Below are 26,353 nucleotides of genomic sequence, written 5' to 3'. Positions count from 1 at the left end.
AACAATTAGATTCTATGCCTGGAAAATTGTAACTAATTTATAAATTTGCCATATATATATTTTTTTTTCTTCTAATTACTGGGGAGGTCATCTTATATTCAGGGTCATCTGTGGGGTTTTTTGTAATTAATACAGTCTGCCAACTGTAACTCAGTTGGATTCTTTATTTAAAATAGAGATGTCAAAAGAACATGCATTCTGTACAACAGGTTGATATCCTGGGGCTTTTAATGAGTTTTCAAAATCCTACCCATTAAAAATATAGTTAAAGAAACAATCATCATATGCACAAGGTGTGGATGGTGATGAGGGTAATAATTTTGCCCCAACAAAGAATTTTTCTTTTCTGCTTTTCCCATGAGCATGAGAAATGTTTTCTTTTAAATGTAAAATTTGCTTGAGGATGGACAGTATAATGCAATAAAATAGAATTTTCTCTTCCGCTAATAAACATTTTATATGGAAACAGGTGGAGGTTTCATTGAAAATATAAAGGAAATCAGTATAGGAATTAAAACTTACAAATATCTGCTTTTTGCTTACATGAATACTGAGCATTAATGAAGAATACCTTGCAAGGAGGGGACAGGGTCCAGCCTCGTGGTCACATCTGTCTCGTGGACTGGCCCCATGCCATTCATTTAGGCCACGGGCCCAAAAGGTTGGGCACTGCTGGTGTACATTGTTGTTAACAAGCATTTAATAAACCTGACTGACAGAAAAGCCTGTGCTCTAATCCTTTTATAACATTATTGTAAATTGGAAATATAGGTTCTTCCCTACCCCCACCCTACCCCACCCCCCATGTTGAATGGAGAAAAAATACCTTGTCATGGAATCAAGTAAATATGTTAAATTACAAGAACAATACTTGTAGGCTAGATAAAACTACTGGCTGAACTATCAGATGAGGGGTTGGTTGCCTCATTGCATTGTAGTGATTTGCTATTTGGCACTAATAGAGTAGCTTGTCACCAAGGTAGATTGCTGTAAGGAAATCAGGAGAGACTGTGGACTTGTTTTTCCTGTGTTGGTGGCTGTGGCACCTTCCTACACCCTGCCCACCCAAGTCTGTCAGTGCCCCAAGAGCCAGAGGGTTGCCCAAGCTCAGCCCCTGCACCCGCTCAGCCAGCTGGTAAATGTCTCGCTCTGAAGCACATCAGCCACTTTGGGTGGACAGAGCATCCGGAGCCCCATGCGTTAAGATCTGCTGTTGCCAGGATATCAACAAATCCATGTTCTGTTTGGGCTATTTGAAAGGCCCACAGAACATCCGAGTAAGGTTGAACTGGGTCGGCATATTGAAGGGGTCACCTGGTTGTTGCAGAAAGTGGTGTTTGCTCCTCAGTAAGTAATATTCTTCTCATGGTGTCAGAATTGAACAATGTCTCAACTTTATATCAGTAGGTGCTATTGGTAGAAGTGTGACCCCCTTCAGCTGAAATTCAACACTAGTTCCCCCTGCTCTTTTTGACACTTCTTTTTGCTAGTCTCAAGCTTTTGGAACTGTGCTAGGATGCCACTATGTCCAGCTGACCTGTAGTTAGTTTTTCCCTGCAGTTTCAGTGGATCACAATGTTTTTTTTCCCTTATGACTTCTGCCTGCTTTGAGGTGTGCAGTTAGATTGTTTTCTGTGTTGTCCCAGATACAGCTGTATTTCAGGGCTAGGAGGACTGGACCCTATGTGTCTTGCATGTTTATTTCCATTGCCTCATGGAGTCACGTTGCTTGATTTGCTTTGATACTCTCTAATGAAGGGTTCTGTACATACAAGAGCTGTGTTTATACGAGTACTGATGAGGGGATGTATATGCTTTTTACTGTTGTGTTAATGTTAAAATATACTTGGATAAAGAAAGAAAAGGAGCTGAAGTAAAAGTCCATTCCAGTGTGAGATGCTTGAGCATCCAGTAAAGCTTGTAGCCTGATATGAAAACATTGCATAACATTTGAATCCTGATTAAAGAAAGAAGTATTATGAAATAACCATTAGTAAACATTGGTGGGGAGAAAGCATTACAGCACATGCAGGATTTCCAATATTATGTTAGATGGTATTCAGATAATAAAAAATTGGGAGAAAAGATTGAAAAGTGGTTACAATAACTTCATTGTTGCAGTGTTTGCTGTTGTTTTGAACTCTGTCGTCGACCACCTAAGCTGAGAGAAGTCCCTTAGCTCCTATTTGTTTTCTTTTCCAGCGATATTGAGATTTCCCGAGCACAGAGTCCAAAAGCTGTTGAAGTTCTTGCCAAAGAGATAGGATTGCTTGCAGATGAAATTGAAATCTATGGCCAAACCAAAGCCAAAGTACGTTTGTCCCTGCTGGAGAGGTTAAAGGATCAACCAGATGGAAAATACATCCTAGTTGCTGGGTAAGAAGATACACTAAACTTGCCTTGCCTCTCTTAACATGAGCATGCAACTTGCATGTTCTCACTTCTTTACTTATTGGATAAACTGCCCAATTGCAAGTTTGCCATACTTGTTACATCACATATTTCCTCTATTCTGCAAATGTTTTGTGTGGCTTTTCCTCATTAAAAAGAAAGAAAAAAAAACAAAATACAACCTTTCTTCAAATCTGTAAATAAGAAGCTGTGTACATGTTTATAGTAAGTAGATTAAGTTAAGCATCTTAAATACCTTCTATAGCTTGGTAATATTTTTCTCCTGTCTCATCAGCTTTTAAAAAGTGCATTAATTTTGTACTGTGGCTGCTTATAAGCATACTTTAATAGAAGCAGCATGGTAATCTATTGGTATGAATTATAAATACTTCTTTTTAGTGAATAGCAAATTGCATAGTTAAATAAAAATTATTATTTTTCCCTAGCAGTGTAGACATGTCTCCATGCAGGCTTACTCAAGTCTCAGCTTTCATAGTTATTTGAAAATACTTTGTTCCATCTACCTCTGTTTTGAATCCTTTTCTTGTTCGCTGGGAAACAAAATTATTTTCTTGCAAACATCATTTTTAAAATGGAAAGTTTTTCACTCGGTGAGGTGATAATATGAAGATTCCCACGGATAATTACATTTCAGCATGTTTTTGGAGTAGTTTCTTGTGGTGCCTCTCTACTTTATAAATGAAGCCTGTAGACGTCCACTCCTTTTTTTCTTTCGTATGAAGTGATAAGTTGTAGGTAAAGTTTGACTAAACTTCTCCATTGGAAATGTCATCATTTTTTGGCAACCAGCTATGGGGTACAAAAGACCTGCTTTTTTGAGAAGGAGGGGGGAGGATGATGATATGGGGATTTTTTTTTTCTCATTGCCAAATATTAATCCGTGTCTAATGACCTTCAGTGGTGTTTTCTAAGCACTCACAAATACAGTTTTTTTTAGCATGTGCTTGTTTGGCAAGTCCTTGTATCGGTTTAGTAAGCTTTCATTATAAGATAAAGGCAGTGGACCCTACAGTTTCCTAAGCTGCCATCGGTTAAAGCCGTGACATGGAATTGCAACAAGCAGAAACGTTCTTTGTAGGAGTTTTAAAAGGTTATTAAGAGAAAATAATTAAGGCTCATAGTTTGAAAATTAAGACTGCTATGTATATTTGTTGGAGGGCCTGTTTGGATTTTAATTATACAGGAGTGAAAAACAAAGTTTCTTTCAGCCTTTGAATGTTTTTGATGAAGAAGAAAATGATCCTGCTGTTCTGGTTCTAAGGTACTGCTGTTGCTGCAAGATTTAGACACTGGGAGAAAGCAAAGCTGGCTCCCAAGCCCTGCCAGAATAACACCTTGCACAGCGGATAGATCACCCTAAATATACCCTGTTCATATTCTTTCCTTCTAAACCAGCCACTCCTGTCATTGTGAGAGACTGGATACTGGGCTAAATGGTTGGACCCCAGTATGACATTTTTTATGGTCTTACATTGTGTTCGTAACTATAATTATTTCTATATTTTGACATATACATTTTATTCCACTCTATTGGAAAAATTAATTGTATATGATGTCCGTGTTACAAAGCTAATCTTTATTTATATATATATAATATATATATATATATATATAGTCTGTCCTGTAAGCTACTGGACAGTATTATTATTTTCTTTGATATGATTGTGAACTTTTGTGCCCCCCTTCCCGTATCAGTAGATTAATTGTTTCACTGCCTGTGGCAATTTGTAACATTTTGGACAAATCCAAACGCTCCTTTTGTTTGTCATCCAGCATAGAAAACTTCAAGTCAACACGCTTAAGATGTGGACAGAATTTGCAGCACTACATGTGTCTCAGCATTTGGTAGCCTGACAAAATAGAGTGTTATGAGGGGTATACTTGGCTGGAGCACAACAAAGTTGCCCACTGGGTAGGTGTCAGCTTCCCTTGTTAGGCTGCACCCTGTCAAAGTGTGCTGCTGTTCCAGTGACCGCTTCCACTGCCTGACAGATCACTGCCTTGCTGCTTCTGCTCCTTCTCTGCCGCTCCTGTACTGTGGTATCAGTTGACATTCGTGTCATCTCCAGTGCCACTGGTTGTGGCAGCAGTGCTCTTGCCATGATGCTAAGTAGAGCTGCTGCCTTCCCCAAGACTGGAACAGTACCAGACTGTGTGGCAGCACACTCTGGCCAGTAGAGTTGCAGTCCTCTGTCTTGACTGGGTTGCAGCTTTGCTCCCAGCATGTTATCAAGGAGCCATTTGCTTCCTCCATACTCACCCTTTCCCTCTCATGGTGGTAGGGGGAAAAGAGAGAGAGGAACACTAGGATGTTAGGGAGTCAAGAGACCTCTCTGTATTTTTCCATGTAACTGGACATGCCATATATGTGGCACTACAAAGCACAGTGCTGCAGAGAAGTTCCTGCTTCTTCAAATAGGAATATTTTTATAGTCCTGCAGGGGATGTACACATCTGTCACCTTGACTTTTGTAGTGCTGAAGAGGCCTCTGTAGTGTGACAAATGCAATGTCTTTTCACAATCTTAAATATCATAGTGGTGGGCGTGATACAAAACCTTCCCCTTGATTTTCCATCTGTATGTTTTTAAGTGTCCCAAAATCATGTGGATTTCATTGCTTCCTTGTCTAGTCTCTAGTCAGTTTCACTGGAAGGAGGTAAAGCATGCGGGAATGTCAGAATCTGGAAACCTAATAACATATCTTGCTATTAAAAATATTACTTTCTAGATTTACCAGCAATAATATTTTTAAAGGTTTTTTTCCCCTCTAACTTAAATAGATGTTCTGTGAGATGAGCTAGGTTGTCCAATGTAATTTCTATCAAAGTATATTTTGACTAAGGTTTATTAACAAAAAGATATGTGGCAATGAAAAGTATAGGTACCTTGTGTTGTGATGCGTGATTGCGTTCTCTGCTACAGGGCTTGTAGGCTGTTTAAAAGAAAAGGGGGGGGGGAGGGAGGAGAGTAGGCAGACATTACAAAAAATCATCTTTTTACTAATGCACTTCATTTAATAGCCTGAAGTTAAACCCCTAGTGAAACAGCTTACCACTCACTAGACTGTTCTGTTTTAGAACTGGTTGAGTTATGTCATGTTATAACCTATACTAACAAGACATAGATCACATGTAGATCCTATTCCAGTTACTGAAGAGTGAGAATCAGCTACTGATTCTAAGGCCCCTAATAGGCATTATTACCAAATAATATTGATCAACGGAAATTGTTGTGCCATGTGACTTAGTTCACGTTCACAACATGTCTTTAATGTAAAGCAGCAGCAGGTCATGCTTTTTCACATCCAGAGGTCACAGTTCAGTCTTGCTTATCATGTTCCTTCCCGGGCACTGTCAGACTGTGTAAGACCACTGATGTAAGCTAAAGCAAACGAATGTTTGGTTGTATAAAGAAGTTATCTACAAACCTTGTTTTGCAAGTAATTAGGTTGTGACCATTCAGGTGAGGTTAAGCCATTTATCAGAATCCTTCTGAATGTAAACTTGCACGACCATGCATGGGTCAGATTTGTACAAGTAACGTTAGAATCACTAGTGCCAAGTAAATAATACTAAGAAAGCTTAGAAAGATAATGTAGCATCATTTTGCAGCATATAGAGCACAATGTTTTTGCTGAGCTCATAACAATAGTCCTAAGTGTGAGAAGGTTACAGCTGGTGTAGTGTATCATCTCAGTGTTAGTATGTTTATTTTTTCTTTCTGTCAGACTTCATGTGGTTTTCCCACAGAAATATTTCCACTATAAGCTGAATGTAGTGTACAACAAAGGCTGGACATATTTTTCCTTTGTCTCTATGTTCATATCAAAAGAAAAAAAAGGTAGAAAATTTATTTTGTCAAGAAACTGGTGACCCTATGGTAGAAAGCAAAATAAGGAATTACAAGTAGGGGACCAGTGGAAGCAGAGGGAGGGAAATAATTATAGAGGCTTTTTCTGCTTATTTTGAAAATCAGAGGAAGTAAATGTGTGCATGAGTCTTTTAAACTTGAGGAAAATTGAGTGTTTAAAATTAATTTATCCCAGTTTTGCTTAAAATCAAAACACAGGATTACATTCTAAATGTGACCTTTCTAAAAATATGCAACAAACAAAACGTTACCCATTGGCAGCCATAATGCTCTCATTTTTTCACATTAGTAAAGTAAGATGTAATTGTGGGGGATGCAATAGCATAAATGGCACCAGCAATGTTAAAGAAGAAATTCAGTCAAATGTAGATGATGTTAAATATAAAATGACCCAAATTGAAGTAGATGGAAAGCAGGAAGAATTTATATAAAGCCTTCTAATTGAATATATTTTGAGAAGAATGCAAATAATTTACTTAAACTTCTAACTGCTAGCTCCTTTTTGATAATGAAATTTTGAAAGTTTGGTGATCCATTTAAACTACAAGGTGAACCTGCAGAATTTCAAGGTCTCTTCTACTTGGAATTTTCCACCCCCTTCCAGCCAGGAGAAATTTATCAAAGCAATCAAATAATTATCATTCCATGAAAAAAAACCGTGCTGTTGTATCCCATGCAGTCCCATCCAAGCTGTAGGGGAAAATCTAAACAAGCTGCTCCATTTTGCATATTACAGAAATCATTACCTTTAGCAACCTAACTCTCATATATCATGATATACAGCACCCAAAAAGCAGGCTACAGCCTATGAAAGCTCATGCTTTTGGATCCTTTTCCTGCTTATTTTATTACTCTAAGGGATTTTATAAGGATTATAACTGTTCAAGGCTTTAATCTTGACCCCTGCTGACTTCCTGCCCCTGGAGCAGGGGGCTAGACTTGATGATCTTCCAAGGTCCCTTCCAGCCCTAGCATCTATGAATCTGTACTTAACACTTTATTCTGGGTGGGAGAGGTAGCTGTTTTTTCTAAAACTGAACCTGAAAATGTGGGATTGATTTAAGATTGGAAACAGTTGTAACAAATACAAGTTGGGGTGTTGTAAGAAATACTTTGAAGTATTGTCGTCTTGTTAAATGTACACAGATATTACAGCAGGGGATAAATGAATACCAGGGGTTAGGAGGTATTGTTGAGAAGAATACTTGGATAGATGATGCAGTTAGAGGATTGTATCTGTTCTGATCAGGGAACTGGGTATTGTCAGGCTTAATTGGCTGAAAAGTTTCTACAGTATTGGTAAGAGATTAAGCAAGAAAATGGAGGAATTTGTTCCAGTAATGCAGAATATGGAACCAGATATTTTAGGGACAGTAGATACACGGTGGAATAGCAGTTGTGGGTGGAATACAAATATTAAAGGGTTATTTAAAAAAAGGTATTGAGAAAAGTTATTTATTTATTTATTTATTTATGAAAAGGTAGCACTATAAATTGCTTGTGTGCTAGCTATTGGACCAGGGGTTGGTAATGTTTTTGGGCAGAGTACCAAAAATGCCTGCAACTTCACCCTGTAAGATGTTGGTGTGCCAGGGGCAGACAGTGAGAGAGTGCAGGGGGCCCTGATCCTCATTGTGGCAATGCAGCCCCAGCCCCTTCCCTGCTGTCTGCCCCAAGGCATGTGTGCACCTGCTGCCAGCAACGAGTGGGGTCAGGACTCCATGGACCCCTGGTGTAGCTACTTGCAGCATCCTAGGTGCCTGCTGTAGTCAGCCCTGAGGTGTGCATGCCAAGCAAAGTGCCTTTGCGTGCCACACTGGCATGCGTGCCAGGTAGGTATTCACCCAGAGATTTTGGGGGCCAATACCGATAGCCAATTTTTAAGGAGTTGTATCGGATACCAATTTGATTTCTGAAGCAGCTGGTAAGTCTGTTGTGGTGGATGAGGAGGGGGGATAGAATGGGTGTGGGGGGATAGATCAATGACCCCCATGGCAAGGGAAGGAGTGGGGCAGGGCCAGGGGCAGGTGCTGCCTAGCTGGGGCAGGGCGTGGCACAGATCTGGAGCCTGTGGGGGGTGGGGCACAGAGTGGGGGGTGGTTCCTGTTGCTGTGCGCACCCTAAGAGGGCATGGTGGGGGCGTGTGCCCCCAGATATGTGCAAGAGTGCCAGGGTGGGCTCCACGTGTGAGCTGGGGCCAGGGCCATGCTGAGCTCTGCCTGAGGCAGGGGTGGAGTTGGGTTGGGCTGGGGCTGCACTTGGGGCAGGCGGTGGCAGTGCTGGGAGGAGGATTGCATGGGGGAGGGCTACAGCCACCCCAGGTTTCACCATAGCCCCCCTCCTAGCACTGCTGCCCACCTGCCCTGAGCACAGCCCCCACACACTGGGAAGAGCCCAGTGGAGCCTGGGCCCCAGCCCACAGCTGCAGCCCTCCCCAGTGCAGATCCAGGGACACGCCCTCCTAGGGTGTGTGCTGTGAAGGGAGATGGCCCCGTCCCTGTGCGCCTCCCAAACGAGCTGCAGCTCCGTCTTGCTCCCCACCCCGCTCTGGCTGGACACCCACCCTCTCACTGCGGGGGCATTGATCTGCCCCCCCCACGTCCCTTCACTCCCCCTTCCCAATCCACCACAACAAACTTAGCAGCTGCACGCAGCTCTCCAAGCTGCCCGGGCTATGCTTCTCACTGCCTTTGCACTTGCTGTGGCTGCACACGTGCATAAGCATTATCAGCCACGTCAGGCCAATTTTCAATACAATCAATTTTCTTAATATCGGTGCTGATCCAATACTGGACCAATGTATTGGTGTACCTCTAATGCCAGGGGTTGCTTACCCCTGAATTAGACTGAAGGAAAGAGCATAGCGTGGAGAAAGGGGAAGAGGGGGGCTATGTTTGGCCATCAATCACTATGGGGATTGATGGTTTAAAATATTTCTTTTTTACTGAGATTATGCTGCGAGTCTGAAAGACTCCTTCAGGATTGAATTTGAATATGCATAGGGAAGGATCTCTGATACGTTATTGGAGAGATACAACTAGGAATTGTGATATGATGGGGGACCTTAATTTGGAGACAGAGCTTGAGAAACAAATTCTGATAATATTGTTAAGATCCAGGTACTTCAGGGTATGATAGTCAAGAGAGAAGTAGTGAGGGCATTAAAGAAGAGTGGGTCATAGAAAATAATCTTGGATAGAAAGGTCACAAAACAGGTCTGTGACTAAAATAATCTATTTCAAAAAGGTTACTTTGGGAAATTAAGGAAGCTTCTTAATATTAAGTCAGTTGGACTGAATTGCTCAGGAACCTGAAAGTGAAAAAAGATTGGATTTCTTTTTTTTATCAAAAAAACAGAACCTTGTGGAAATTAAATCTGAAACAAGGGCAAAATGTGACGAGAACAGCTCCAGAGGAATTGCATGAGTTAGAGTATTCATGTAATAGTACGGGTAAGCAGAAAGCCTACAAGAAATGCAAGGACGATGATCGGCAAAGAGCCCCATTTTAAAGGTTGGGATGTGCAGAGAAATGGTAAGAATTGCCGGAAGTCATTAGATTAGACAATCTAATGACTTCCGCATTAGATTTTGCAAAGGAAATTAAACCACATAGTTAAAGGTTCTCTGTTTGCATAAATAAAAAGGAAAGAAGTAGGTTTGCTGCATAGTGATGCTCATGTCAAGATCAAAGATAATCCTAGATATGGCTCAAAACCTGAATGAATAATTTACCTTAATTCGTACTAAGGATAGTTATGCTGAACAAGGATTTCTACCCCAGCACTCTGAAAGGACTTACAAGACTAGTAGCAAGCATTTTTAATAAATCTGTCAAATCCAGAATGATACTACATTTGCTATGTTAGAGCCACATGGTGCCTATACTTAAAAGCAAGGGGAAAAGTAATCCAAGTAAATACTAGCCCATGATTCTGTCTTCAATAGTAGGCAACTTTTAGGGCCAAATTTATAGGAAAGAATGACAAGAGACCTGGAGACCAAAGGAAAATGTGGAAAAGAGCAACCTGGTTCTTATTGATTGTAGGTTGCATCAAATTAACCCAGTAACTTTCTTTGAGAAGAATGGATTTCCTACAGAAAAGAATTACATTAAAACGAATCTACTTTGGACTTCAGTGGAAAGTGCATAAGGAACTGGTTATCAAGGGGATATGGTCTGCCACACAAGAGACCTGGGTTCGATTCCAAACACTTATACAAGTACAGCCATGGAGGCACCAACATCTGGACTCAGTTTGATCTTTGGATTCTGTCTCAGTGGCCTGAAGGGAGGATGGAAGTTCTGGGCACCTTCCACTTCTCCAGAAATTCTTGCCCAAGCATGTGCATCAAAGCTCTGGGTGTCCCTCATGCATACACCATGATCCAGGAGAATCTGTGGTTGCCACCATAAAGGGGATATGGCAATGGGTTGTGCTGGTGTGATAGTTGCTGAAGAAGCTTTTAGGGTACTAACTTAGAACTTTCTTCCATTCTAGCCTGTACAGTACTTTTACATTTAAAAATTTGGATTTGGTTTAATAATTGGAGTCAAGCACTTGCACACCTCTGAAAAAGGTAGAGTAAAATAGATGTGAAATTTTGCTTGCATGTCAAAGAGGTGCACTAATCAGTAATGCCTATGGCATGGCTTTTTTTTTTTTCTTTAATTCGCAGTTCCTTATAAACTGCAGGCATATGATACTTCTTTTTAGTATATAACTAACCGAGTGGTCAAAAATATTTTAAGTCCAGTCCATGTAAAGATATGAGGTGAACTGGGTTTCCTGCTGAAATAGGCCCCATTGAAAATGAATGACACACTTTCTGGCTTCAGTAGGATAGGCTTTCTATTGATACCCTTCTACTGAAAAGATGTCACTTACAAGAATGGAATAAAAGGGAAATGCAGGAAGAAAGGACACTGTAAAGAGCAGTGAATACATTTGATAATTACCTTTTTCTCAGTGAAAATTTTCTTTTATTGTGTCCATGTCATACCCAAAGTCCCTTCTTATGCAAAGTTCTCTAGGACCTACATTAAGTTTGGAGGTTGCAACACACTGAACTTGAGTATTTTTCTATTGACATTTGATGTAGTGTGGATTTTTGTTTAATGAGGCACGAATTTTCCTTTCAGGACAAGGAAATATAGTTTGGCATCGGTCACTTTAGAAACTGATGTGTGCTCTACTCTGGAGGACAAAATTTTGTCTGATATTCACAATTTTAAATCTTGGTAGATATGCTTTCACAGATAGGAAATAGCTAAAGCTAAAAGCCATTCGGAGTTGCAGCTTAATATACTGTATGAGATATTCAGGGAAATATTTTAGGATTTGCTTACATTCCAATAAAATTAATGGGATTTAAGTTTAATAATTAGTTTTTTGGTATAGGAAAACTGTACCTTTTCCTGAATCAGACAAAATCATATTGATGTATCTTTGATTACACAGAGAAGTCCAGACCCATGTGATGGGAGAAAAATCCACACCATCAGAGATTTTATTGTTTTTTAAAGTTAAAAAATATGACAAACTTAGTGATTTTTTTTTTTGATTTTTTTAAATTATTTTTTCAAGTACGAACTGCCTGGTTATTATATTTTCTTGCTTGGATACCGCTAAAGATCTGAAAAACTCTAATATCTTGTTATGCCAGTCAATTTTACTAAGTTTCTACAAAATGAAGATTTCAAGTTTGTTTTCCGCTTTCTGCGGAATTTAGGAAAGGAATTTAGGAAAGTAATACCTTGCTAAATTTCTGGAACAGGAAAATGAAATGTTTCTAATTAGAAATAGATATTTATTATGACTCTTGCATAGATCATAATATAGGAGTTGCCCCTTTTGGCTAGCATATGCGTACATGCTTGTGTTCCCTTTGGAATGAAAGTGTAATTCATAATGTCACATACCCCTAAGTAAGCTACCTATTTCACTTTGCAAAGTGGCTAGGGCATCAAGGATTTAAACGGTTAAATGTTACTTTTCTTAGAGCTTTTCCTTGCGGGCTGTGTGGGAGTGATGTAAATGAAAACGTACTCTTGGTTTTTATGCATTTTTCTGTTGCTGATAAGAGAGGAAGTTTCCTGAGTGAGACGCATGTGTTCATACTTAATATTTTAAAGTAACGTGAAAAATTGCCAAGTGTGATCAACCCAAAGGTAGGAAGGACATTTTTAACCCTAAGGTATCTTTCATTTTGCTTAGTTCTTCACAGTTAGAAAGTGCTCTCAGGGTTCCCACTGCTACTAATGGAAGCCATGTGCTCACACTGAGGGAAGAGCACACCCCAAAGTCACATTTTTCAGAAACAATTAACTGTGAGTGGCTTTAGATTTGTATGGAAATTGAGGGACAGCACTCTAGGGACTGGCCAAAAGGGACTTTTACTGCACAAGGCAGGGTTGTAGTGTTCCTTTTGATTCCATAATATTGGTCTGTAATTGGACTTTGACTAGGATTATTTAATAGTCTTTCACAGGTGTGCTACATTTAGCAAAATCAGCTACTAATGGCTGTTTGAAACTCTAAGAACCCTCTGTCACTTCAGGCTTTTAAGACGAGACTGGATTTTTTCCTAAAAATATCACAACTTTTTGGGTTAGATAAATATTTCATGGTATAAATCCTTTGCTTTGTGCCATGCAAAAGGTCAGGAAAAACCATGATAATCGTTCCCTTCTGGCCTATGAATCTGAAAAAGTATGACAGAACATAATTTTGATATAAATCATATTTTACTGAACCCAGTCATTCTCATTGGTTCCAATTTTCTTTTAAAAAACGTAATTAATCTACCTGTGTATATTGCTGATGGAAGCTGGAAGACAATGAAAGTTAAAGAGCAAAAGAGAATATCGTTAAATAACGGCAGGTAGTTTTTCAGTGAAAAATTGAATATTTCATTCATGCTTAAAAATAAGAAAATCCATGGTTTGCTGCACAAGAATATTATTCATGTGCTCAAAGTATTTTGATAGATGGTTTATTCATGAAAATGAAGAAACTTTTGAGGTCTAAATGGACATTGATTTAAATTCAATGGTTCTCAGATCTTTTGCCAAAACAATCTTCTGTTTTTCTAATATCATGGTAAATTGCTTAAATAGAAGACATATGTACATTTTCACATTCCAGCTTGAGCTAGAGCATAACACCGTGGCAATATTTTTGTGGAAATAAAATCATCTTGCTGAAATCCATCATGCAAATATTATTTATTGAAATCAAAAGGTTGAAGTTCTGACATCCTTATTGAAGCTGACATCATCACAGATGCTGATGAAACTTATCTTTTTTTCTGTTTTGTTAGGATAACGCCTACCCCCCTTGGAGAGGGGAAAAGCACTGTTACAATTGGTCTTGTCCAGGCTCTGACTGCACATCTTGATATCAATTCTTTTGCTTGCTTAAGACAGCCTTCCCAAGGACCTACCTTTGGAGTTAAAGGTACCTATTGTTTTGCAAAACCTTTGTCCTATTTTAGATTAAAGGGAAATATTGCATTTTTGGGGCTTTTATACTGTGTTTTTACTCCTTAATTATTTCACTGAATTGCAGATTAGCTGGAAGGTGTCACCTTTCTTGACATATCTAAGGAGTATTTGCAGGGCTTGCGTGCAGAAATGCTATTTATACAAAGTGCTAGAAAACAACTGATCATAATTGAATTCTAGCCTCTAAAATCTACAAAACTATGAAAGAGTGCAATAAGAAACAATATGTCACCTAGTAAGGAGATGTCCCAGTAGGCCGCCTTTGTATGGCTCTTGTTTAAAGAACCACTGATGTGGGGAAAATAGGTATTTAAGCACTGGATTGTGCCACTTTTGTGGTACACGAAATACCCCACTTAGGTTTCATTCTTAAACTAATGATGTTTACTGGGAAGGGAGTATAAACCCATCCAGATTTATCTGAAATAGCTTACTTAAGAAAATTGCTATCTAAAGTCTGAAGTTCACTTTCTTGGAAATACAGAAAGTTAATTGTTGCCAATTTTTTCTTTAGAAGGGGCTTACATGGTCACCTATTTGTCTTCTGATTACTTTATTAATATACTTCTTTGGTTCCAGTATCAGAGGGATGTCTCTAACAAATTATATCTATGGCTATAAACCTAGAGTGTTGATGCTTTATATTATGTGTATGTGGATCGATCTGTATATTCACACACATAATATAATAGAAAGCATCAAAACTATACGTCTATATCAATGTATCTGTCTATCTAGAGATATTCACGTGCACATAATATAAATAGGGCTATGTGCTTTGTTTCTTGCCTGCTTTTTTTTTTTGAGTTGGCTTGAATCTAATGTGACCATGTGATTCCTTACTCAGGTGGAGCAGCAGGGGGTGGATATGCCCAAGTCATTCCAATGGAAGAGGTAAGCTTGAGTGTGGGGGGGAAAAAAAAGACTAATACCCTGTTGAGCTGTGTGCGGATCAGGATTACAGAATACTAACCAAGGACCTTCAAGAAAAAGGTCTTGAAGCATGGTTTAATTTTGGAGAATATTGTAAAATGGGGAGAGGGATTTCACACATGGTACTGCCCTAGTTCTGTAGTAACCAAAAGCTGCAACACTTCTCCTCACTTACAGAGAGGGAATTATTTTTGTGAAGTTGTGTGAGTACTTGCAGATCCATTCCTCTGTGTCAATTGTCTTAGACCAGGAGCATCAAACTCACTTGCCCATAGGCCAGATCCAGACTGGGGCTCTTTGTAGGCTGGATCTGGACCCACCTTTGGCAGTGGGGTGAGCAGCGGAGGTGAGTGGTACTGTGTAGGATTACCCTATGTCTGGGCTTTCCCTGATGTCCTCTCTTTTGACCCCTGCACTGCGTCCATGCGGGTTTTTTTAAAAAGAGCTAATGTCTGAGTTTTCTGCTGTCCCAGACTGACTGCTTCAGGCCAGGAGCAGTGAGAAAGGTGATTGTTTCCTGGGGGTCACATTCTCCCCGCATGGGCTCAAGCAAGTGCGCCAGAGAGAGAGTGTAAGCAGCAGGTAGCGGGGTGGGGGCAGGGGTTTGCAGGTAAGAAGTGCAGGGCACCAGCAGGGCTGAGGGGCAGAGGCTGCAGGTCCAGAGTGCAAGGACACTGGAAGGGGGGCAGGGGCTGCAGCTTGGGAGTGAGGGGCACCGGCAGGGGGCTGCGGCTCAGGAGTGAGGGGCACAGGATGAGACGGGTGACTGTAGGTTGGGTGTGCAGGGCATTGGAAGTACCAGGGGGCTGCGGGTTGGGAGTCAGGGGCCACCAGCAAGGGGTGGGGGGCAAGATACTGCTATCTGGGAGTGAGGGGCACTGGTAGGGCTGGGGTTAGTGGGTCCAGAGTGAGGGGGCAGCAGCAGGGCTCAGGGAAGGGGTGGGGGGGTATGTGGTTTGTCAGTGAGGGGCAAAAAGATGGGCAGGGGCCAGGGCACTGTTGTCCCGTCCCCCCCCATCATATTGTCCCTGCCCCTCCTCCTTCCCCCCTCACCCCTCCTGTGACAGGTGTCCTCTTTTTTGGACTTGGAATATGGTAACCCTAGCTACTGTGTCAGCTCAGGAAGCCGTGGGCACTAATGCAGTTGTGACTCTCCCCACCACCACTGAAATACATCCCTAGTGAATCTCTGTACCCTGGAAATTAGTGGTGGGTCTTGCCCCTGCTCAGTCTGCTACCCAGTTCCTGACCCATCCAGGAGCCCTGTGGTCTGGATTACGCAGCTGTTTAGGCTGGATTTTTGACCTTCATCTTAGATGGGGTGACCATATATCCTGGATTGGTTGGGACAGTCTTGGATTTTGGAGATTAACTCAGTGTCCTGGCCATTGGAAAAAAATAGAAGCAAAAGTTCCGGATTGGCAGGAACCCTCATGTGGGTGCCTGGCTCCTGAAGGGAAGGAGCTGCAGGGTTGTGTCTGTCTGTCTCCTGCAGTCTGCCCTGCCCGCCCTGCTCCTGGAAGCTGTGAGGTTAGGGGTGTGTGTGTGTGTGTCCTGCCCAGCCTGGTCCTGGGAGTTGCGGGGTCGGCGGGGGGTATATGTGTTTGCATGCATACACATTGCACTGGCACTGTGCTGTCCTGCCAGGCCCCACCTCCCGCCCCTCTCATCCTGGATTTCTCTCAAATTATTATGGTCACTCTTAATCTTAGACCATTGAGTTTTCATGCAGTATTAATGTCTGAATGTGTTTGTATAGTATGTGGCGCATTAGAGACCTGATTCTGATTTGATCACCAGACAGCACTAGGATATAAATAGTAAATGTTTCTAGCAAAGTTGCCGTTCCTCCCTCCCATCATTATTATTTAAATATGTCCAGTATTTGACGTATTGGTTCACCAAATGTTTTTCTTCCTTCCATGGATATGAGAAGTGTTGTGGTTTTGTTTTTGGTTTTTTAATATTTTTTTTTTTTAAATAAAAATAGCGGTGGTGGTGTTTGAAGTAAGAAAACAAATGCAGCAGATCCATTGTTGCTTGATGTGTGCATACCTCTTCTGTGTGGGTTTATCGCACAATGAGAGAACATTTTTGTGGATAAATATTCATAATACACATCCTTGTTTCCCAAAACCGTACCATATATTTTACTTTTTTCTTAAACCCAATAAAATGTTGAAGGAAATGAAATTTGAAAACTCTCAGCTAGTCAAAACAGGTTAAATAGTGAGAGTTCTTCTCCCTGTAAATTTCAGCTTCTGACCCTCCCTTGCATTTCAGCATGACGCAGTTATGGTCTGTACAATAGATTTCCATTCTTTTAATCAAATGAGTGAAGAAAAATATCATCTGTGCTGTTTTCGGTTTCATTGTCAGTAGTCCACTGGATACTGAGGTGGCACCAAGAGTAATTTATTTAGTTCAGTACCTTCAGCCTGTCTAATGATAATAGGTTATCTGTTTCTGACAATTAGCTGAATTGGTGTGTAATCTCAAAGGAGAAAAAGTAGTGATTGCTTTTGTTAATCTATACTGAATTAATGGATTGTGTTTAAACAATTTACTTTTATTTTGCTCTCAATCCATAGTTTAATCTTCATTTGACTGGAGATATTCATGCTATTACGGCTGCTAATAATCTGCTGGCTGCTGCTATTGATGCTAGGATCTTGCACGAAAGCACTCAGTCTGATAAGGTGAGGATTACCATTTGCAGTCCCTTTTGAATTTTCCTGTAAAACTTTACCTTTAAATATTTTCTGATTTGTCGTTTTATGGGGCTGGTTTGTGTTCAGTCCACTGTAAGAACACATTATGAATGTGGCACCAAGGCCAAGCTGGACTCCATTGGTGAGGGGTACTTCCAAGTCACGGTTTCCTGTGAAATCATTTCTCTTTAGATAGACTATATTTCTCTTTATAGCTATGTATGGCCTCTCTTTCATTTCAGAATTATGTCTCAGTAACTCAATTGACGTTGATCCTCTGATATGCCCTAGAGGGTTTTTATTGGCAAATACACTACTATACTATATACCTATTTTCCACCTCCTGCTCAATTTATTGTAATCGTGAATTGCTGAAAAATGGACTAAGGGACAGAAACTTTATTAGTGACTGCTCTATTATATAGGAGGATTTTTGCCCCCTTTATTGGCTGCAAATTATTACTTTGACATGTGGCAGCCTGAATTCCTAAAAGGACAATTAAATCTGTTTACAGACATTGATTAGACAGTGGGCTTCTTCAGACCTTGGATGATATTTTCAAAAGCACCTGAGTAATTTGAGATTCCCACTCCTACTTTCAAAAATAACGTTTGGTTTTAGGAACCTGAGTCTACTAGAAAGTCAGTGGCTCTTGGGCTTAAGTGTATCTCACATTTTTGAAAATGGAACTTTGCTTCACTTCGGCTTGCCTATACATTTAGTACTAGTCAGAATATGTTTTTAAATGGTTGAGTGTAAATCCATGCTGAAGACTTGCAATGTTTGAATAATGTGCAATAAGGATGAATCTAAATAATATAAATCAACTTTTTGTTGAATTTGTATTTGTGCAAGTTGCTGTGGGCTTTAATTTTTTTTGTGCATGCATATATTTTAGGCTTTATATAGCCGGCTGGTTCCAGTAGTTGATGGAGTGAGAAAATTTTCTTCTATTCAGCTTGCACGACTGAAAGTAAGTTGCTAATATGTTTTCCCCATTTCTATGCCCTCCCCCCCAGTATAATACCCCTTAAAAAATATTATCTTAAATCACGTTTAACACGTTGCAAGGAAATTTGTATTTGAAAGCACCTTAAACTTTCTTTAAAAAATTAGGTAGGTCCAGACGTTCTAAAAGCTTCCTGTTTGTAGCAGTAGGGTTAAGTTCCACTTTAAAAAAAAATAGTATCTCTTTTCCCTTGAAATGAGCCAATAATGTTTTATAAATTATCTATTTCCTGACAAAATGTCAAGGTTAGACTTTTGATGTTTTCCATTATGGCATAGTCACTTTGGGGGGCTCAGTTTCACTGGTATTTTAAAAATTTTATTATGTTCTAGTTCATAAGATGGGCTGTAACATTGTGGTGTTGGAGACGGTTGAGCTCTGCTTGTTCTGTCCTCACATTTCTCTGCATAGAAGGATAAACTGTAGTTCTGCATGTGTTTTGTTTGCATATAATCTTGCATCCCAAATGTTTCCCAGGAGCTTCTAATTCTGTTGTATATAGAGTATCAATACAGCATCAGTAAAATTCAACCAGATTTGAGGCAGAAGTTAGGGGCACTGAACAAACCACCAGCATTGGGGGAAGGGAAAATGTTGGCTTTGAGCAGAGAAATGCTATTTTTCATGTCTAGATATGGCATATGAAAGGTCTCTACTTTTTCTTGTAGTGCTTTGTAGAATTAATTGATAATGTTTCTTAACGTACCTTACAGTCTCCGTGTGGCAGTGAAATGGCTACAAAGTACCTGGCAAGCCACATCATACTTTTTAGCTAAATAACAGCCTTTTCTTTAAAGTTCTTTCTAATGGTATATTTTTAGTTTTTGCACTACTCGATTGTCTTGTTGAAAGTAAAACAGGATGTGGGTGGTGTCTGTTTACCTCTGTTGCAAAGTGGCACTCTCAGGAGATTCCTGAGAGACGCTTATTAGAGAATATTTTCATTTTGTCTTTGTTTACACTGGAGGTGTCTAGGGAAAAAGAGGTGCTGATCTTACAGTTATTCAAGAAATATCAAATGTGTCTGCAGTGGGGATAAGTTTCTCCCTGCAGCTAGAGCTGCCAATTATTTTGGTCTACTTAGTTTAATTTGCAGCATCTGAATAAATGCAGTGAAGATTCTGTTGCAGTTAATGTAATGTTAATTTGTAATGCTACATTACAAAAAAGCCTTCAAGCTGTTTTAAAAGAATGTTTTTAAGTTTTAAAAAAGCTCAAAAGTTAAGGATTTTTGGAATTAAGGTAACTTTGCAATGTATTACTTATTTGGTCTGTCCTCTCACCACATTCTTCACTTTCACTGGCTCCCAGAGGTCTTATCTAGTCTGTGTCCTGCTCCTTGTCAGATGTCTCTTTCCTCATTTTATTTCTCCCTGTTGTTGCTGAGTCTGAGTCTTACCCTTGGCTCCTTCTCCTCTGTTATTCCCTGTACATGTTCAGGTCACATTTCCTACCACCTTCTCGTTTTAGTCAAGCAACTATACCTCCAAACCAGCACAGGGGTCACTGAGAGCCAGGACAGATGGTATCCCTGCTTTCTAGTTCTAGTCCCAGGGCAGAGTTGCAAGACTAAGGAAAGTCCTTTTCAATGCTAAACTGGACCATATGCCCTGTGCAAATGGGAACTTTAGGGAATTTAGATGATAAAAACTATTTAAAATCTGTACTGAGCATTTGCATGTAGAAACTGTCACTTAGTCACATTTGGGTAGATTCTAATAAAATATTTTGGGTGAAATGAGGCTGGTGAATAACAGTGGTACATTTTTGATAAAAAGGCTACTGTGACAGTAGGTTGAGGCTCCTGGCACTTTAAGGGGAGAAAATGTTGCAGTTGGGCCCCAGGGCAACTGAATAGAGGCTAACTGCAAGAAGGCATGCTGCCAGGAGTCTCGGCAGTTGAGGCAGGGAGCTGCATCTGCTGCCTAGAATAGTCTGATTGTAGGAGAGCCGACAGCCAGGAAAGCAGCTGGCTAATAGGAGACTGGCTGCTAGCAGACAAGCAGGCTGCTGAGCTAAACCCTAGCTGAGAAAGCAGGCAGGTCATCAGCCGCAGGGAGGGAACCTGTGGGGAGCTGCAAGATCATGTGACTGGACAGAGCAGGGCTTAGGAGGCAGATGAGGCCAGTGCATGAGACTGAGTAGGGCAATCTGGCCCTGCAGGCTGAAAGGGAAGCAGTTTCTAAGTAGCGAGGCAGAAGGGTACTCCCTGGCTGACTTGAAATGCCCTGAGATCTGCAAACAAGATGCCCACAGTCTGCAGGGAAGTAGGACCCAGCATGATAGGGAGTGTGGTGGTTCAGCCACGGAGCTGAGGATACAAACCAGAGAGGGGAAGCTTTGTTATGTATATCTAGTGAGCTGGGGTCTGTGCTGGGACCCAGTGTGGGGATAGTTTTCAGTTATAGCCAGAGTGCTTTCTTACTGCATTGCAATTTATACTTGTGTTTTGGGCTGGGAACTGCAGGGAAGGTTTGGAGGTCCCAGCGGTGTTGGTAGGCATGCAGCTGCTTTGAATCTGGCTAGGGGTGAGGCAATTATCAAGAGTAGTAGAGGAAGGGCCAGGGGCTCATTCCCCGAGCAAGGTGCAAACCAGGGTCAGGGACCCATAGCCCAAGAAGGGCTAAGCAAGTGCCCATGCAGGGTGAAAGCCAGAGTCAGGGACCTGTAATCTGTGAGAGGCAAAAGCCAGGTTCAGGGATCCATAGTCCATGAGGGGCAAGATCATCGTAGAAGGGCAGAGATCAGGGACCTAGCTGCCTAGAGGGGTGAATTCTAGGGACAGATGCCCAGAGAGAAGGACAAGTGACAGGGCTGGAACTGAGGAGCCTGGCCCAGTGCAATGGGCGTAGGCAGAAATGGGCCAATTAAAGGGAAGGGGTGGATGCCAGGAAGGCCAAGGGCCCAACAAGGATATAGAGGCCTGTAGTGGCTGGACATTGGCTTGAGGGCAAAATTCTTCACCTAAGTATGGATCAGTAACACCTGTGGGGCTTGGGCATGGGCATGAATGTAGGCGAGGTTGGAAACCAGGAATAGCCCATAACGGAACAAGTGCCAGGGAGCACATACAGACCAGGAGGGCCCAGCTAATGAAGGGCTAGATTTGAGATAGTGGGGTCTGAGAGGGGATCTGCTGATGAAAGAAAGACGTAGGTGTGTTCTAGGACCCTTAGACAGTTTCACGTTAACAATCTAACAATTACATCAAGGCATGGCAGACGAGAGTGGAAGGGGAAGGTACCTAGAATTAGGGCAAGGCAGTAGCTGTTTGGCCAGCAGAGGGATAGCACAGTTGTCCCAAAACCCAGTCCTGCTACATCTTAATCTGTTCCCAGAGTATGAGGACACTAGAGCTTCTCAAAGAAAAGCTCACTACAAATCGTTAGGTTGATTAAAACATTCTTGGAAGCAAAGGAGCATTGAAATTGCAGCCCGAACAGTTTGTAAGGTAAAGTTACAAGCAGCTGAAAACAAGTTCTGATATTGGAAAGTGCCTTAATAACACCCCTTCCTTTAATAATTTAACTTTCTAGAGTTGAGTTGACCTGTTCCTAGCAGTTTGTTTGAATTCATTGAAGAAAGCTTTCTGTGGCCAAAGGGCATAAAGGCACTTTTTCTGTGTTTTGTAAAATTGCCTTTTTTGTAATATGCAATTGCTTTTGATTCTGCGCTGATTAATTTAAGGAAGGATTTTGATACTGCTGAATTAGTAGCAAGTTCTTTAAAATATTTTTAATGTATTGAGCTGCCCTTTCTAAACGGTAGATAAAACAAAAAAATAAAGATGTAGGAGCTCTTAAGGTAGAGAATTAATAAGGAATATTGCAAGTTTGTACAGGCAGTCCTCAGCTTACAACCTTTTGAGTTACAATGTTTCGCACTTGCAGTGTTTATAAGTTGACACCTTGTTTCAACTTTCTGACATCAGTTTCAACTTTACAATGCTTGATCCTATGCGACACCACACCAGCAAATAAGTTTGCTGCATCGCTTATCTCCCTGTGGAGAACTTCTGTCCAAACTTCCTTGACGCTTTCTTTAAGAAAGTAGACAAGACTCCAGAAAAACCTGCAGCCAAGACTCCTGAGAAGGCTCCAGCCAACAGCCCTTCAAAAAGTTCAGCAAAGTCACCTCAAAGAAGTCCTTCCAAATCAATACGATTGCTGTTTACAATACAAATACATTAATGTAGCTGTATTACTCATCTATAATTGATAAAGTAAAACTTCTGGGGTATTTTTAGTTAAAATAGGGCATCAGGCCTTGGGTCAGGAACTAATCCCCCATTTATAACATTTTTTCTTGAGAAAATTGGTTCCGAGTTGCAACGTTTTGATGTAAGACGTGGTTTTCAGGAACCAATTGTGTTCTAAGTCTGAGGACTGCCTGTATTTCATTAGCAAAGAGTAGCTCTGTAAAACAGTAGGCACCAACGTTTTAGGCAGAAGTGCCACAAACTAACCCCGTGTCCTTCCCAAATGCCACTCCAATACCTTTCTCTTTCCCTACCTGCTGCTCTTCTTTCAACTGCCTACCCTAAGCTCCCTGCTCAATCTGCTGCATTGTCTTCAGCTTCCTTCCCTGGGCTCTGTACCCCATCTGCTGCTCTGCTTTCTGCCACTGTGCTGCTTGTCCCATTGCTGATCTGCTGCATGCCACACGCAGGCTGTCTCTGCCATTTGTAGTCACCCTGCTGTAAAACAATTTATTGAGATATGTAGGGACACGTCCACAGCCAAGAAAAAGGTTTATGCATATTTTTAATTATCTTTTTCATATCGTCTGCTGTATTTCATCATCTCTTTGGTTTACTTTGAGAACATTTCTGTGTGGCAGAGAGAGCTTTTGTTTAATAGTCTTTAGATATTTCTTCTTTGCTCTCCAACCCACCTTCCCCCTCCTGTTTTTCTTCTTGATGTATGAGCCTTCTATGGACTTTATCACTTGAACCTGATCCAGCATGCTGTGATTTATTAGTGTTTTCAGCCTGACCTCTTTTTTTTTTTTTTTTAGTGGAAGTGTTTGGAAAGAAAATAAGAGAGAAATTGGGGTGGGTATGTGTATTTGTGTAGTTTTTTGTTGTTTTTTTAAACCGGAGAGTCTGCCTTACTGCTTTTCTTCTCTACTTTTCATCTAGAGGTTGGGAATAAGCAAAAGTAATCCTGGCGCTTTAACAGAAGAAGAGATCAATAAATTTGTACGTCTTGATATTGACCCCTCTACCATTACATGGCAAAGGGGTAAGTATCTGTGGTCACAAAAGTCCTAGTTGCTTAAGTAAAATGCTTAAATAAATTTGGACCTAATTTAACTAGTCTAAAGAGTTGCCTACAACCTACTTAAAAGAACAGTATATTTGCAAGTGACATACATGTACATGGCATAAATTTGGAAATGGCATGTTTCATAATTACTTAGTTTTTGCTGTCCATAGACTCTTGAAATATTCTGTAGGCATTTGCTAATTTTGTTTTAAAAATAGTAATCTCTGGGTTTGCCTACATGTGCATTTAAGCATGCCTAAATTTAATGTGCATTAGTTTAATGCACGTGAAACAGGTTTAGGCAGGCATCTGTACATGCAAGCGTTAAAGCACATTGACGCTGTCTGTGGACTGATTTAGGACTAAAATTAGTCCCACATCGGTGGACACACGCAGCGTTAATGTGCTTTAACGCATCTACAGGTTCGTTAGTACGCTTGAACTATTCACGCCTAAATTGGATACTTGCATTTGCAGGTATCCAATTTAGGCGCAGATAGCCTAAATTCCCAATTTTAATGCACATTACGGGCGCATACGTGTAGACACATGCCCTTAATGTACATTAACTTAGGCATTAAAATACTGTGTGTAGATGCACCCTTTTTGTTGTTGTTTGGTGCAAGTCCACATACCTTTAAAACTAGAGGCCTCTATCGTCACTGGGATACAAAATAGAGAGAGAGAGAGAGAGAGAGAGAGTGTGTGTGTGTGTGCACACGCGCGCACATGCACACATATATGCACACGTGTGCATGTGTACACGTCTGTATGTATGTATATACACATGCCTGCACATGCATACAGGCACACATACATATGCGCATGCACACATATATGCATATGCACACACATGCGTGCACACACACATACACACACATATATGTGTGTATATATATATGTATGTATATGTATGTGTATGTATGAAATTTTTAATATTGACAGCTCATGGCTCTTAAATTTTTTATTCTTTTATTTGTTCTTGTTTTAGCTAAGCTTATTGCAATTTAGACCATTTAGATTATGCATTATTTCATATCACATTTGCATAAATTAACAGTTTAGACTCTGAACTGTGTGTGGATAAAGAGGCATTTAAATATTGTGATCTTAACTCAGTGTTGTGGACCTTTTTATGTTTATAACATGTTTTGGGTATTTTCTTCTGATTATAAGAAAAGAGAAGAGGAAAATTTACAATGTAGTTAAAACAGAGCATGTCAGCCAGTCAGTAGTTATGCTCATTCTGCTATTCTCACTTAGTTTCCATGCTCTGTAGGTTAATGTTAATATTCAAGAAGAACCACGGTGACCTCAATTCTGTATCTTGTTAGTGCAAAAAAGACTGCCCGAGGTTTTGGACAAATGCCAATTCTCATAACTTAATTTTCCTCCTAAAAGGTAGAGGAGCTGAAATATCACTTAGCCTTGCACCTGATACAAAGGATATTACAAAGATATATTGTTTTTAAGGTTCTTAAAACAAATACTAGAATCCTAGTTTTGATTCAGTGAAAAATGCTATTAATGGTCTTGACTTTCACTAATAAAAATTGTGAAAATGAGTGACCATATTTCTCTGCTGTTGTTTACTGTGTCTGCTTGTATGCACAGTCTGTCAGTTACTGGTTATTTCATTAATATAGCTGGACAGTGTGACATGCTATTTTTAGTATTAAGCTAACTAGTATCTGAGCTTGTAAGAGTCGGGCAGACCTATGAAGGGAGCATATGGGACCATTAACAGTGTGATGTAGGTTTTTAATGTTTTAATTAACATGTGTTTCTGAGTGGGCCCCATGACTAAAGAGTGTTAATCCTTAAGTGAGCTATTCAGTTCATCCCAAACAACTGCCAGTGAAACCTTTATACCATACTACATCACATATAATGTGCATGCCAAAAGATTGTTTTAGGAATGTTTTAGAGCATGAGTAACTGGTGACTCCTGAATTGGGGGGGCACCCGCAGAAGCCACCGACAGTAGGGGCCCTGTCAGGGGGGCCACCAGCCCTGCCAACGGTATTCATGTCAGCCTTCGGGAGGCCACGTGCACCCCCTACGAGTCGGCTATGCTTTAGAGAGTTTTGAAGTACTTCATTGAGCCTGTTTCTGGAATCCTTATGCCTGTGAAGCTGGATATGTTAGTTACCAAAAATCCAGCTATACAGAGCTGCAGAGTTACATAGCTATCTGAAAATGAACCAACAATGACCCAACAGCAGCATTTCCTTACCTAACAATATTGCAGGCTTAAAGTCTACTGTCTTGTGCAGACTTAAAAACTGCTGCATCTCACTGAAAAGTAAGGACACTGCTTTCCAGTGGCACTGTTTTCCTGTTTCTATTCCTGGATTAGACTTTAAATCCATTACTTGCTCAGGATTGAGCCTGGTTATCCTTGTCTTTGAGAAGGTGTAATTTGGGTATGTGTGGAAAGGGAGAATTCCATCCTCTGGAGAGAAGAAGGATCATTTCTTTGCCAAGTTGATTTTTTGTAAGTGCAAATTTTTTGGGTTTTTTTAAGTGCAATTTTTTTTTGCATCACATTGTTCGCTTATTTGGAATATGTGATCCACCAAAACTCCAAGATCTCTCCAGCCTAGTTATCTTCCGTTCTGGATTTGTGCATTGATTATTCTT

At 40.5% G+C, this 26,353-nt stretch overlaps 1 protein-coding gene across 4 annotated transcripts in view; it reads left to right on the top strand.

Moving 5' to 3' along the window:
• MTHFD1L (methylenetetrahydrofolate dehydrogenase (NADP+ dependent) 1-like) overlaps window positions 1–26,353 on the top strand; it is a 276,586-nt gene that overhangs the window by 49,306 nt on the left and 200,927 nt on the right. For all 4 annotated transcript variants that reach the window (XM_019550079.1, XM_019550076.1, XM_019550078.1 and 1 more), the window contains exons 10-15: window positions 2,203–2,376; window positions 13,606–13,742; window positions 14,637–14,683; window positions 17,314–17,421; window positions 18,333–18,407; window positions 23,584–23,686. In XM_019550079.1, coding sequence (XP_019405624.1) covers window positions 2,203–2,376; window positions 13,606–13,742; window positions 14,637–14,683; window positions 17,314–17,421; window positions 18,333–18,407; window positions 23,584–23,686 — 644 coding nt within the window. The remainder of the gene's footprint in view (window positions 1–2,202; window positions 2,377–13,605; window positions 13,743–14,636; window positions 14,684–17,313; window positions 17,422–18,332; window positions 18,408–23,583; window positions 23,687–26,353) is intronic.

Source organism: Crocodylus porosus, unplaced genomic scaffold (assembly GCF_001723895.1).
Source record: "Crocodylus porosus isolate Cpor-Errol unplaced genomic scaffold, CroPor_comp1, whole genome shotgun sequence".
In the NCBI taxonomy this organism is placed as follows: Eukaryota; Metazoa; Chordata; order Crocodylia; family Crocodylidae; genus Crocodylus; species Crocodylus porosus.
The sequence above is the reverse complement of the archived record's forward strand: the minus strand, read 5'-3'. Positions and strand labels throughout refer to the sequence as shown.